A 14611-nucleotide genomic window follows, 5' to 3' on the forward strand; every position below is an offset into this window, starting at 1 on the left:
AAATCAGATTAGCACAGAAGATGAAGGGATTCTTCAAATGGTTTTGTCCTAAGAAGAAAATCAAAGGGTCAGAAGAGCCCTTCCCTAGGGTAGATGCAATAGCTGGGAAGGAGACCACTGAGGAGAGTCCACTCATGGTTAAGTCTCCCTTCAAAGAGAATGAGGCTCCTTTTAGTAGCGATGTTCCTTCAACTTCAGAGAATTTGGCAGTTGTTGGCCTGATATTAAAAAAGGGCTTGGTGGATGCTTGTGAAGAGAAGCAGTGACAGGAAAGGGAACTCCAACTCCTGAAGACTCAGAGTGAGCCCACAGGCCGTAAATTGAAGGAACTCGGGGCACACCCTTCTGGTAAGGTTCAGGAGGGTAAGAGAGAGTCAAGGGCCCATGAAAAGGGTTCAGAAGAGCACTGGAGTTGTGAGAGGCAGACTCAGGAGAGGAAGAAAATGGTTAAAAGAAAAACTGAGATTCAGGGATATGACCCCAGAGAAGCTAGCTTCCCTTGCTAGTGAAGTGTCCATCTCTACAGGTCAATTTAGCTAATGCCATAAAAGGTCAAAGTTCACTAGGACTTTAAGACACTCCCAGCACCTCAAGCCGCCTCTTGGGGGATCCTTTCAGAGGGACTCTCCAGGCCCTTCTCAGTATGGAGTTCATTGGTTCCCCTCCAAGAGAATTCAGTCACCCAGGAGAGAACCTGTTCTCATGATACTATTGGACCTTCCAAAAGGGATGGCTACCACTTGTATTAAGGGTATTATTCTTCCCCAATACATTCTATTCTAACAAGAGGAGTTGTTTTTCTGTCCCCCAGGGATGTTTGCTGCATGGCTTTGGGTGGTTGGGGGAGGGGAGACTGGCTCAGAGGCTCCTTTGGGATGGGAAGGTTCCTTGAGGTCAGCTGTTGGGTCTCTGGGATAATCTGCTGGCCACTAGAGGGCAGCTCATGCCTGGAGCTGGTGATTAAGAGCCTGGGTAGTGGTGGTTGAGAGGCCATAATCCCTCACCTCCCTCTGCCCACTTCCCTCTAGTGCAGTGGTTCACAGATATGTAATTTTAAAATACTTTTATTTTTTCATAATACTGTCATTACAAAAAAATACAAAAAACTACTATAAAAACATTCAGGGGCTCATCAAAATGAGATTAGCCAAGAAGCCCCCACCCCCAGTTTCTTAGAGGGTAGCCACCGCCCTTGGCCAGAGTCAACCCCTTCTCCTAGGTTCCCTGCTGGATAGTGGGGAACAGCAGGGCAAGATATTCTGGATTCCCCGCGATTCCCTAGGCTGGGGACCACAGAAGCTGGAAGGTGCAGTGGACAAGGCAGGGCCTGCTAGGCTCTGGCAGGTGGAAGCCCTGGGGCAGGGAGGCCAGGGCATGGCTGCTATGACCCTGAATTCCCGGGGGGGGGGGGAGCTCCAAATCCCCTTCCTTCTGAATCAAGGCTGGCAGCACCAAAGAGCAGCCCAGTACAAAAAGGTAAAAATCCCTCCCACCCCAGCCCCTTAGTTAAGCCTGAAAGAAAACACATGTGGTACTGTGGTATGGGCATTCACCTTCTGCCCACCCCCATGGCCCCCAGCCTGCAGACCTAGTTTGTGGTGGGCAAGCTGTGGCTGTCAAAGGAGGGAAAGTGTCTGTGGCATGGGTGGTGAAGCCAGCTGCCTCTCCTTTCCACTTCTGCCCAAGCAGCTCAGCACCTCCACGCCTGGGAAATACAAAGTGTCTAGTGCTCAGTGACCCTCCCCGCCCCCCTCCCCATACCCGAGCATGTGTGCACAATTCTGTGGGCAGGGATGTTCACAGGAGCGTGTACACGTGAAGAGTCACCCTTGCCCCCTTGCTGGCGACTGTCCGGGGTAAGTGTGTCCTGCTGGTCCTTCCCCACCCCCCCACCCCCAACCTTTGGCGGGAGAGGGGGCAAGAAAGGAGGGCAGAAAGGACCTGGGCAGCAGGTAAGGGAACGACATGCTATTTACAGGCCTGGATAGGAAACCTTTACAGATCATCAAATAACAGTCAAGTCACTGTCCAGCCAGGAGCAGCAGGAAAAGTGGATTCAAAGCTTGGGACAAAAACAGCCACCCCTGGGCCCGGGGCATCCCTCCCTCCACCCTCCCCCCTCCCACCCTCCCTTCCCACCCGAGACCACTCCGCCAGGTAAGGGGCGGGAACAACTCTCCGAGAAGAAAAGTGGCTTTTTTGCATTTTAGAAAAAGTTTGCCCGGTGGGCTGTGGGGCCGGCTGGGTTGCCTGTGTGGCTGCGGGAGCCTGGGGCGGGAGGGCGCTATTGCTGTGGAGGCCGGGGCCGGCCCCGACACTGGGCCTAGGAGCAAGGCAGGTGCTGTTTTAAGATTTGTCGTGTCTGCGGAGCGATCCTGTCCGGGAAGCGCACTTTGAATTCCACTATGAGGTCGCCCCGCTGGGTGGGCACCTTGGGGAATGGCAGCCCCTCCCCGCGCAGTCTCTTCACAGTGCCCGGCTTGATGACATCGTTGCAAGGCAGGGGGATGACTCGGCCATCGATGGTGGGAATGTTCACAGTGCAGCCACACAGCGCCTGGGGAGGAGGGGAGAGGAGGAAGGCGAGATGAAGAATGGGCAATGGAGAGGGGGGGGCTGGTTTCTCAAGGACCCCGAGGAATGAAAGGGTGCTCTCTTCAGCTTGTTTGCATTAGGGACTGGCTGGCCAGGAGCTCTCTGGGGAACTGGGAACCTCGGGGGTACCCCCCTCCCGCCGTTCCTCAGCATCCTGAGGCGGAGTCCCGGAACGGGTCCCACCCTACCTCCTTGAGGCTGATCAGGGCACTGTAGACCACGTTGGTCCCGTCTCGCCGGAAGTGGGCATGGGGCTTATCCTTCAGCACAAAGACTATGTCGGCGGGGATGTTGTCGGGCGTGGCGTCGCCCTCTTTGGGGAAGGTGATCTTGGTGCCTTCCTTCCAGCCCCGCTTGATGACGATGTGTAGGATCTTGTCCTCCGTGCGCACGGTGCGCCCGTCCGGATTGAGGCGCCTCCGGGTGATCTTCATGCGCTTAGTGGACCCGTGGTAGACCTCCTCCAGGGACACGCGCAGCTCGTGCACCACAGGGGGATCCTGCACCTTCCTCCGGGGGTGCAGGGACTCCTGCGGTCGCCTGGGTCCTCCGCTCAGCCCGTTGAAACCGAAGCGGCCGAAGGCACCAAACGGGTCCTCGTCTTCGTCCACATCCATGTCATCCGGGTCGAAGCCATTGAAGGGTCGCGTGGTACGACTGCTAGCGAAGAAGATATCGAAAGGGTTGGAGCCACCGAAGAAGGAGGCAAAGGTGGCATGGGGGTCGCCATGGAAGGTGTAGTGGAAGGAGCCCCCGGAGCCTCCAGAGTTGCCACCACCGGTCTTCAGGCCTAGGCAGGGACCAGGAGAGGGATGGAGAAAAGGTAAGGACAGAAAACAGCCAGGCCTCTTACCCTCTCCCTTAACCCCATTCCTTAAACTGGTGCCTAGGAAGGCAGAAGTTTGCTCCTGGGAGCTTCCTGGTACTCACAGCTGCCTTCCTGCATATTTCCTCCTCCCCCTTCTCCTGAAAAGGACTACTGGGGAAAGTTTGGCAATTTTTCACTTTGCGTGGATGGGGAGAGTGTTATCTGGTTTTGAGAAAAACAGGGTCCCTCCCATCTCATTCATTTAGTCAGAGCCACCCGAGGCTCTGAAAGCCAGTACGATTTGCCCAAAGTAACCCAGTAAGCAAGCATAGGATTAAAATTTAGTTCTTCTGTCAACCACAGGTGATGCTCTGAGCACTAGATTAACTCTTCAAACAGCTCAGTCTTTCCTTTAAATGGCTGAGAGAAGGAACCTGAGAAGGTGAGTGATGTTTGCCTCATAGTTATACACTGAGAATTAGGAAAAATAACTCTTAAGTTCTTGCTTAGCCTCTAGGAGAACACATTCATTGGCCACAAAGCGCATGAGTGGGAGAGGGTGGTAATAAAGAATTCAACAAAGGTCCTAGGTCTCCACGGGGTTGCTGGTGGACTTTCTAATCTTGTCCTTCCTCCACCCCCAACTGCAACCTAAGGTAGGCAAGGTGGGCAGCTAGCTATGGTGAAACTCAAGGGAGATCACAGGAGGAAGGAAGGCTTTTTAGGAGCTGATATTTTGAGTATTATTTTTTACTAAAAGAACATTGTTTTTAATGTCAGAAAATTCCACTCTCCACAGCAGCTAGGTATTTATTTCGGGATGAGTGGCATGTGTTACAGTTATGGTGGAGGCTCAAAGCTTCTGGTGAACAGTAACACAAAAGGGGAAACAATTTTCAAACACTGCCTAGGGCACACAAAGGCTTCTAACAGCTCTATGCCCACCCCCACCCCCTCCCCAATAGTGGAAGCCAGATTGAAATATGACTGCTGAGGAAGATCAACCCTCCTCACTCCCTAGTCCCTATGGGGGAAGGCTCAGGGCTCAGAGGAAGAAACAAGCTGAATAAATTCATGAGCATAGCAAGGAGTAATCATTTTCTGGAGGTTTCCAGTGCTGCCCATAGTCCCATACCAATTGCCTGAATGACAGAATGGATTATTAGACCTTTTCATTCCCACAATTGTGGAACCTAACTGGGAAGTCAAAGTTTGATTATCCCCTTTCCTGAAATTTCTTTCCCTACAAAGGTATCAGAGTAGTTGAGGCTGCATTTTCTTTGTAGCCTTTCACCTGGAGTTCCCAGCAGGCTTACTGCCCTCTTCTAACCCTCATCTCTTCCCAACCCCGTGTCCCAAAAGGCAGAGCCTAAATTAGCCTGTAACTTCCCTGGCAAAGGCTTGAGGATCATAAGGTTTAGGTTTCATTTTTCGGAGAAGAATCAAGGTGGGGGCCTCTTGGAGCAAGGTAGTGAAGGCTTCATCCTCCCCCTGGGATTCCCAATAGGCTCCTCCTCCCCAGCAGGCTGGGAACAGGCTGTCCTCAGCCGTTCACAGCTCACAGCTCTTGGTCTGTCTGCACGACAGGCTCCTTGTGGGGGTGGCTGTGGAGGAGGCAGCCTGGAATGGCAGCCAGAAATACTACCAGCCTCTGGCACTCTGGCAGACTAGGGTATGTGGGATTCACTGTTTTAGTCCAGCACCACCCCCCAGTTCTTGAAGGAGAGTCAGCATATCCAAAGAGGATAGGTAGTGGTGAAGAGGGTAGGGAGAAGAGAGACTGTATCCCTAGACTTTTCCATAGTCACTGTCACTTTAGGAACAAGGATGTCTGCTTGTAACCTTGATATCCCTGGTATGGTAGAAGCCATAGGGATCCGTGGATCAACCTTAGTAATCAAGGCGAGAGAGGTGGGAGGCTCTCTGCCCCTTCCCTTCCAGGTCAGGACCCTGGAGTGGATGCAATTCTCAGATTTGGCCACATGGTGGTTCATTGACTGTACACCACAACACTCTCAAATCTGGCCAGAAACCAGATTAAAATGAAATTGGAAAATATTTAACAAAAATAGATAAAACATACAATAAAAATAGATATTTCATTTTGAAACAGTCCATTTATGGCCTAAAGGAACAGGGATCCTTATGTATGGATTAGCAGCCCTGTTTCTATTTGAGTTTGACACATCTTTTGTACACTACCCTGCTTTGACATTCCTGGGTACTTTTTGAATATTCTGGGAGACACCTAGTGAAACAGAGAGAACTGATGAGTCTAGGAAGGGATTGTCCAAAAGCCTGGGAGAAGGAGACAGGCAAGGAGCAAGGGGAGGGTGGAGAAAGGAAAGCAAGGTTCCTCTTGGGAAGAGCAGTCCTAGGCTCTACTTGAGTCAGTGTTGTCTTAATATAGCCTAACAGGTGCCTGTGGCTGGCACTGTGGGGCCCTGAAAAGAAGCACCAGAATTAGCAGCTACATCATGCTTGTGGGATTTGCTAAGAGGTACTGCCAGGGCCCCTCTTTCTTCAGCTTTATTTGGGCCTTTCCTTCTCCCTGATAGAAACCTGCTGTCCTGCTCTTAGCTACCCCAGACCCTGAGGGCATGATGCCAATGAAGGGTAAGAATCTATCCACCTCCCCAAGACAGCAGCAGGGGTGCTCTGGAATTGTTAAGTAGATAGACAATCCCTGTTAGTACCATCCTTTAATTTATAAAATAAAAATTTAGAAAAGAAAAAAAGGGCTGCCAAACTCTAGCCCTGGTCCCAGCAGTGAGTCTCAGCTCCTCTTTGACAAGCAGGCAGGCCGGCAGATTGCTTCCCTCAGGATCTCAGATGCCCTTGGTCCCTAGGTTTTCTGGATACTGGGCTAGAGGCCACATCCTTCACTCTTCCCTTGGCCCTAGTCTGTTTATATAGAGGCCTTCAGAGGCTAAAACTCTATGCTGATGAATACAAATGTTATGTGCCTTTCCCCATTTCCCCATCCAATGGGGCAGCACTAACTTCAGGGATGGCCTAATAAGGCTGGAAGAAGAGGTGGATTTAAGACTGGCAAAAGACTCCCCAAGGCCCAGGCATCAGAGTGGCTATATCCTATGTCTTATCTCTGTGCAAGGCCTTAAATTGTGAAGACTGGTTAAGTGATGGTGGGGAGAAGACAGTTTAGGAGTTCCAGGGTAAAGAAAATGGGTTCCAGGAGCCTAGACTATTAAGAGAAGTAGCTGGTTTCTTTAATTAGTGAATCTTTGCCCTAGGCAATCAAACCCTGGGTGCAGAAAGGGTCAGGCTCTTGAAAGTGATGAGACAGTCTTCCTCTGACCCTTTCCTCAACCTCAACACCCAAAGGGCAATGTCTCTGTCCTGCTGCTAAGGAGCTCAGAAGGAACTGGGTCACATAGTTCTCCACAGTGAGAACAGGCATCATTTACCCAAAGGGCTGCCCTGGGCCAGGTACTGAGGAACTAAGGGTTTTCTTACCTTCTTCCCCATACTGGTCATAAATAGCTCGTTTCTTTGGGTCGCTCAGCACATCATAAGCCTCTGCAATTTCCTTAAACTTCTCCTCAGCACTGGGCTCTTTGTTCTTATCTGGATGATACTTCAGGGCCATCTTCCGATAAGCTTTCTTGATTTCATCTTCATTGGCTCCGGACTGGATACCCAGAATCTTGTAATAATCCTTCCCCATTACAGCAACTGGACCAGTGCTGGCTTCCTTGTTCCTGAAAAAAGCCCAGGGCCAAATCTAAAATATTCCTCAGTCTCAGGTCCCTTTCATCTACCTGCCCTGACCTTCCCCTTGATTTTACCCTTCCTTGAACAAATCTAGTCTCTTGGCCTCAGTTTCCTTACCTATAAAAAGGGAGAGTTGGATTAGCCGAAAATTCTTTAGAATCAGAGCTGAGGTCTAGGAGTAGGAACTCACCAAGGTCACCCAGCTCCTTAGTAATGGAGTTTTCCTGCTTTAAATTTTAACTTCTATAAGATCTTTCCACCATTAACACAATCACTTGCCTCTTTCCAACCCAGGGGCTGAATAGAACATGTTTTTCGCTTTAGCCCCTGAATTCCAAGAGCTGAAAAGGGATGAGGCTGTGGCCTACTTTATGGGGCCCAGCTGAGACCTGATTCATTAGTCAAGTCTTAGAGTTGTCCAGATCAAAGGCATCTGTTGTGTGCCAGTGCCTCAAAGGCATCTATCTCTCCATTAGATCTCCAGACAACCAGCTGGTAGAATCGGGTAGAAAGTATGTTTAGTAAGGTTATACAGGGCAACATCTAGCCCTCACAAATCTGCTGGGGAGTTGAGAGAACAGTGGCTAATACTGCTGAAGGGGGGTATACCTCATTTAATATTATATTTGGCTTATGCTACACAGGGACAGGAAATGAAGAAAAGGTATCCTGGACTGGGTTGTCCTAGATGAGTTGTCACAGAGATGATATGGCCCTGAGTGGGTACAGAATTAGAAGGTAGTACCTATCTGGTGAGTGAATGAAGGAATAACTGATTTCAACTGGACTTAAAGGGCAGATGGTTTTGGCTCAGTATTAGAACTTTAGGATGGTTCTGTGAGAATATGCCTCTCCAAAAAGCCTCTGGGGGAAGAGGCATATAGGTCACTCCTGAGCCAAGTCTGTTGTCTTGGCCTTGTTAGGCCAAGGGTACATGGGATCCCAGTGCTTCTCTATCATTAGAGTTCTTTGGTTTCTGTTTGCTCATTCCCAAGCTCACATTCAAATGTGATTTGATCCCTAAAAGTCCATGAAGACAGGATGAGTCACAGCCCCTGGTAAAAGAACTTGGAGATTTTGTCTTCATCAACTTGAGGATCAATTCCCTGTCCTAAGGTAGTACTTCAGTTCATTCATCATTCCACCCTTTTTGCCCCCACAACATACATACAAAGTAATGTTAATTCTGACACAGAAGCACTATGGGAGAGACAGGGTTCCTTCTCCCTCCTATCCTGGCCCCATTTGTTCATGGCTAGTTATTTCAAGGCCACCCTTTACCTAATACCAGAAAGGACTCCTAACATCTCTTTCCTTCTATTTCAGACATGTGAAGTTCTATCCAGGGTCACTTCCAGTCTTCAGTGTCTACTAGCATGAAGTGCCAGAGCCCCAGTTCTCCCCACTGTACTCATCTGTCAGGCTTAGATCAAGAGATATCTGGTCACAGATGGCAAAGGACAGTCATAGCCTCCACTGCTCCTCACCATATGTGCATGTATATGTGTATGTCCATAGGGATGTTGCACATTGTAGAGAGAAGGTTCCTTCCAATTCCTGGCTGGGGCTCTGTTTGGGGAATAGCCAAAAGCCATTCTCTGGCTCTTCTAAAGCATAGCACAATTACTGCCAATCGCCAGGGCAGAGGTAGAGCCTTTCTAGCAATGCCCTGGGCCAAGGCCATAGCTACTGACTCTTGCCCTCATGACCTCCTAGAACTAGCCCTTGGGTGGGATTTTGGGGGGGGGGGAGCTAAAAGGGAGAGAGGGTATCAGCCCCTGTAAGCTACCCCTCTTCCAGTCGCAAAGGAGGCAGTGTTGTCTCCTAGGTCCTAGGCTAGCAGGGTGAGAGTGGCTGTAGCTCTTGCCCCCACAGTGCTAGCAGCTGCTGGGCTGACTCATGTCTTTGGGAGCCTCTTTGTACGAAAGAGAAGCATTTATATGGACCCAGGCACCCCTCCCTCCACCAGCACGTCATGAAAACTGCACAGCTCCCGGCGGCCCCCCACACGACAAACTGGGGGTTGCCATTTTGAATCACTGGCATGTGGGGGAGGTGGGGTAGGGAGGGCACACAGAAAAGAAAGTGCATCTGGGGGTGGGCAGCCATTTTCGGAAGCAGCAGTAAAATCTAACTGAGGAGGAGCTGGCAGGGGGAGTGCTGTCATCTCTGTCCCAGCCCACAGCTCCTTCCCCCATCATCCAGGCCTCCTCACCCCACAGTTACTCAGGGCCTGGGTGTCATTCCCCCACCCACCAATGCCAGCTCACAGGTGAAGCATCACAGCAGTTCCATGTCAAAGGACAAACAAAACAGGTTCGAATGCTAAATATCCTCAAGCTGTCCCCATGTTACCTCTGCCACCAAGCTAGTTCCTCTCCTCAGTACCCAACTGCCAAATGAGTTGGGTTCAATAGGGCCCTTGAACCCTCCAGGGTGGGGAGGAATGAAGGGCAGACTCTTTTGGAAGCCCCCCTCTGACAAATTTAATATGTCTTTCTAGGCTAGCAGACAAGAGCTTGGAGAGGTCCTGCTTTCCTTTCCCATCTCCTTCACCATGTGCTCAGATGACAAAGACTCTCTTAAGGCCTTTTAGAGAAGTATGAAGGGAAGGAAAAGATAAGGTCTTTGATAAGAGATTGGAGGCAGATGTAGAGAAATGAAATAAAAATGGCAAGGGCAGGGGGATATGAAATATGGATGTAATTTGGAATGTAATATAGGGGTGTGAATTGGAGTGAGGTATGATAGAATGGCACGACTGGGATATATGAATAGAAAGAATGGGGAATAATATAGGACTATGAACTATAAGATGAAGTATGAGTAGATGAGAGATATAAGTGAATGAATAGATATAATGTGGAGGGATGAATGAATGTGAGATGAGAAGATATCAGGGATGAGGGGCTATCAGATATGGGGGACAAGGGGCATTGTGAGATATCTGGGGAATGAGGGGATATGAGGGACTATGAGATATATAGAGGATGAAGGGATGGGAGATTATGGGAAATATGAGTTTGAGAGATGGTGGGTATGAGACATTGTGAGGATGTAAGATGGGAGGATGAGGTGATATAAGATAAAGATGAGATATTGGGGTCATGAAATCCTATGAAATCAAGTGTGAGGAGGATATGATATGGGAAGAAAAGGGATGGAAAAAGGGAGAGATAAAGGAGAATGAAATATCAGAGACTGGATAGAAGATGAATGAAATACCAGAGTTGACATAGACAGTTGAGGTAAAAAATGATGAGAAGATGAAAGTCCATCTGCCATCCTGGCAGAGGGTGAAAATACTTTTTAAAGGGACTTACCGAAACTTTACAAACCCATTCAGCGTCCATGCACGCAGTTTTAACGGCTCCAGCTGAATTTTAAACATCAAGCTAGCTAAGAAGTCTTCTCCCCAGAAGTGTGGGAAGCTCCGGAAACCTCCTCTTGTCTGGATTGGGGGAGCAGCTGGGGGTGCGCAGGAGAGCCCGGTACGCTTAAACATACCCAGCAACGCCCCTCCTCTCTGCCCTCACCCACCTGTCCACCAGGTACTTCAATAGCCAGGTCCTCCTCAGGGCCACATGTCCTGTTTGGGCCTCCCACTGAAGACTCAGTGAATGCCAGACCTCACGGGGTGAGGAGGGAGAAAGGAATCCAGACAAGCAGTCTCTTGTGTGACTACAGGCTGGCTGTATTTGAGACTATGACTTCGCTTGAGAGTGGGTTAGTGTGTGTGCTCCCATATGATTGTGAGTGACTGCCTGTGAGTGCGAGATGGAGGGGAGCAGCGTGGAGCTCCTCACTCACCGGGGAGAGCCTGACCCCAAATCACCAAGAACCTGCTCAATGAAGTCACTCGACACGCTGTGTCTCCTCCTTAATTGGTCTCGGGGTGGGGCCAGCCTCAGACAAAAGGAGCTTCGGGAAGGGTGGGGGCGGGGAACTGGTCGAGGAGAGTGGGGGGGCTAGGATTTTCCCGGATCCCCAAGTCCAACAGCTAGGGTGGGGGCATGGAATGGCTCAGTGCGGAGTGGTGATGTCACTGGGGGCTTTGGGGGGGGGGGAGGCGGGGCTGGCTAGGGAAGGGATGGTGGGGGCGGCCCAGCAGTGACAGGGACCGCTCCCAGCCACCCCCGGCCAGTGCCAGCCCCCCGCTCCCACGCACCCCCTCCTCACCTTGCGTGCCCCCCACTCCTACCCCTATCCGGAGCCCAGAGGAGGGCTGTGGAGCCCCTTCGTCGTGGGGCGTATGTAGCCTTCAGTCCCCGCGGTCCTCCCTCCCCTCTCCTCCCTTGGGGCTGTCCCAGACCCCTGGCAGCTGGACACTCCGGGGTGCCACCGGGGGAGCGAATCAGCTGCCCGGCCTGTGAGGGAGCGCCCGCGGGACTTGCCATTCTTGGGCAGACCGGGCAGGTCCTGGACCCCGAGCTCCCCGCGGCGGCGGCGCGACCCCCGGGCCGGGCCCCGACCCCCGGCTGTCCCCCGCAGCGGTGGCGGCGGCCCCCCAGCCCCCCGGCAGCTCCCCGCGGCGAAGGCGCTCGGTCTCCCGGCCAGCCGCCAGCCGGGGCTCCAGGCCCCAGGCACGAGGCCCCCGAGATACCCCCACACCCCTCCAGCGCCGCCTTTGGCTCCTCTCCAGCCCAGACCCCCCGGCCCCGGGACCCCCCGAGCGGCGCCCTCACCGGTGAGAAGCTGCGGGTGCCGCCGCGGTCGGTCAGACTGAGCCGCCGTCCCGTCCCGTCCCGTCCCGTCCCGTCCCCTCCCCCCGACTCACCGCTTCCACCCGGGACCGAAGCCACCGGCCGCTGACGGAGCGGGGAAGGGTGGGTGGACAGGGGGAGACCCGCCCCCAGGGCCCCGCCTCCGCGCCGGCCATTGCGCGGCACGCCCGCCACTCAGCACGGTCCTTGACATGATTGGACGGTACTGAACGAGAAGGGGGCACCGGGAGGCGAGGGGGGACTGACGCCTACTTTCAACGGCCGCCTGCGCCCGACCCCTTGTCTGCACAAGGCTCGCATTCCAGGCTTATGACTGGAGCTTTTAGACGTCAATCAACCACGCCTCCTAGCCTACCAGTCACATTCATTGGTGAAAGAAGCCGAAGGTGGGATCCTCATCCGCCCTTAGAGTACATTGGTCCAAATTAAGGGTTTAGCCCCGCCCCGGGCTAGTGTTGGCATTTCTCCACCAGCCCGGTTGACAGGCCTTTGAGGTGGAACACGCCGGCTACCCTACTAGTCCCTAGAGAACCTTCTGGAAACTTCGCAACGTCACAGGCAGGACTTAAGGGGAATGCGGCTACCCCTGCCCTACGAGAGCGCCCTCTGACCGAGCTTTGGGAGTGTTTTTGCTTCCTCCCCTCAAAAGAAAAGAGTTAGCTTCTCCGGGGTGGGGTGGGGGGGGCGGGGGGGAAGAGAAGCTTGGGTTGCAATGCATCCTGGGAACTGTAGTCCATTGGGTGGGTTCAAGAGGTCGACGATGGGGAGTGGGAGTGAGGGAACTCCCCATTGACTCCGCCCACATTCAGTCTCAGATCCGCCCCCTCCCCACCTTCTGCCCCCTCTTTGGCTACAGTCCAGTACCCTTGAGCTCCTTGAGGGCAGGATCCGTCTCCTTTTTTCTCCTCTGTATCTCCAGAATCTCGCATAATTCCTGCTCCATAGTAGGACTTAAATGTGTGATGACCTGCGTGGGGGCTCGGGGAACCCATAAAGGATGAACTTATAGTTAGGGACCTGGGAAAGCGGGTGGGGGCGGGGGTACCCCTGACTCCCACTCCTGGGGTCGGCGGCTCCTCGTGGTCCTGCCTTCCTAAACTTCATCCGGAACCCAGCCTGGACCAACCGCGCCTCGGCTCAGAACCTGCCCCTGCCTCCACCCAGGTTCAAGTCCTCGACTTTGATCCTGACCCCGATGCAGCCCCCAAACCCATCTCCCAGTCCTGATCCACACCCACAGGCTAGTCTTCAATACCCCACCTTGGGCCAGGCTCGACTCCGGACCCCGCACGGTGCTCGACTCTTGACTCTGTCCTTGTCCCACCCCGTCGCTATTGCTCACATTCAGAAGGGTTCTATTGTAGCAGTCATAGGAACTGGGTTTAAACCTGGCTTTGTCATTTACCACCTTTATGACCTTGGGTAAATCATTTAACTTTGTTTCCTGGATCTAATTTTTCTCATCTCTAATGTCCTAATTGCCCTCCACCCCTGTTCAGACCCAGATTATTCAACCCGACCCAAACCTAGATCCTCTCTACACACTTTCAGATGTGAGTCTGACATATCCTCAGATCGCCCCACCTTCACCTAAGCCCAGATTCCTCAACCTTGACCCTGATTCAGGTTAGATGAAGCATTACTAGCCTCAGCCCTCACTGTATCACCTCCTTCCCCCGTCTGTCTCCCTACTTTCCTCCATCACCTCATTGTCCCCTAATCTCTCATCCTCCTGTTTCCTGTCTTCCTGTCTCCCATTCTCCTGTCTACCCCCCACCTCCAGTCCCTGGGGCTTGGGGGAGTAGAGCTGCGGGGGTGGCTGCCATCGGAAGCTGCCTGAGCAGACACAGTGCCTGGCGCACACGTCACTGTCTCCCAGGGCCCATCTGTGCCAGCGGGAGATGGGGGCGTGGGAGGGGGTGGGGAGGTGAAAGGGGGGTGGGGGCATCTTAAGAGACAGAGGGGCTTTTAGGAAGACCAGGGAGATGGGATGGGGGCTGCTTCCCGAGGGCAGGGGCCTCAGTCTCTTTTCCATCCTCTTCTTTCTTCCAGGGGCAAAAAGCAATATGCTCAGTAGACTGAGCTAGAATCTGAGACCTTAAAAGTACCCAGTACTGGATTACATTGTAGAGATGAAAATGTTACTTCATTTGTCATTCCCTCATTCCCTGCCACCTATATCTGTGGGGTAGGGGTGTGTGGAGAGTGTGAAGAATTGTTGCAAGTGGTAGGAAATTGGGGGGGAAAGGGAACAAAGACAGAATAGGGTAAAATCAAGTGAAAGGGAAAATGAAATGTGGAAGGTTATGGGGTGAAATGGGTGGTGTAGTGAGGGGTGAAGGATGGAGAGGGAGACAAGATTTGATTTAGTCTCTAGTTGTGGGTGAGGTTATTATAATAAAGAATTATCCTTGAGTTGCCCATCCCAACTGCTTGCAGTTTTGCTCTTTTCCCAGCTCTCAGTCCCCTAACCCTACTCCACCTTTCTGATTTGGGGGCTTAATAATGCTTGTTTGTATGTTTTTGCATTTCTTGACCTTAGATGTGTGTGTGTGTGTGTGTGTGTGTGTGTGTGTGTGTGTGTGTGTGTGTGATGGTGGAAAAATATGGAAGTAGCTTATGTGATGGACTTATCATAAAGAATGTGATCCACCTGTGATAGAGCTGGAGGTGTTGGAACATGCACTGAAGCACATTTTTTTAAATTATTTTTTGGGGGGGTTGCAGGGCAAATGTGTTTGTACATGTT

At 52.1% G+C, this 14611-nt stretch overlaps 1 protein-coding gene across 3 annotated transcripts; it reads right to left on the reverse strand.

Moving 5' to 3' along the window:
- Positions 1-2144: 2144 nt before the first annotated feature.
- On the reverse strand, positions 2145-12123 carry DNAJB5 (DnaJ heat shock protein family (Hsp40) member B5). Of its 3 annotated transcripts, none has more exons than XM_074196546.1 (4): positions 11916-12123; positions 6881-7125; positions 2784-3385; positions 2145-2557 (listed from the first exon to the last, which is right to left on the reverse strand). In XM_074196546.1, exons 1-4 carry the CDS (start codon positions 12053-12055, stop codon positions 2324-2326), a joined length of 1221 nt encoding a protein of 406 aa, XP_074052647.1. In that variant the 5' UTR covers positions 12056-12123; the 3' UTR covers positions 2145-2323. The 3 variants fall into 3 exon arrangements, with proteins under 3 accessions (XP_074052647.1, XP_074052648.1, XP_074052646.1); XM_074196547.1 differs by lacking the exon at positions 11916-12123 and adding an exon at positions 11824-11909; XM_074196545.1 differs by lacking the exon at positions 11916-12123 and adding an exon at positions 10462-11582.
- Between the last annotated feature and the right edge of the window lie 2488 nt (positions 12124-14611).

Source organism: Macrotis lagotis, chromosome 8 (genome assembly GCF_037893015.1).
Source record: "Macrotis lagotis isolate mMagLag1 chromosome 8, bilby.v1.9.chrom.fasta, whole genome shotgun sequence".
Classification (NCBI taxonomy): domain Eukaryota; kingdom Metazoa; phylum Chordata; class Mammalia; order Peramelemorphia; family Peramelidae; genus Macrotis; species Macrotis lagotis.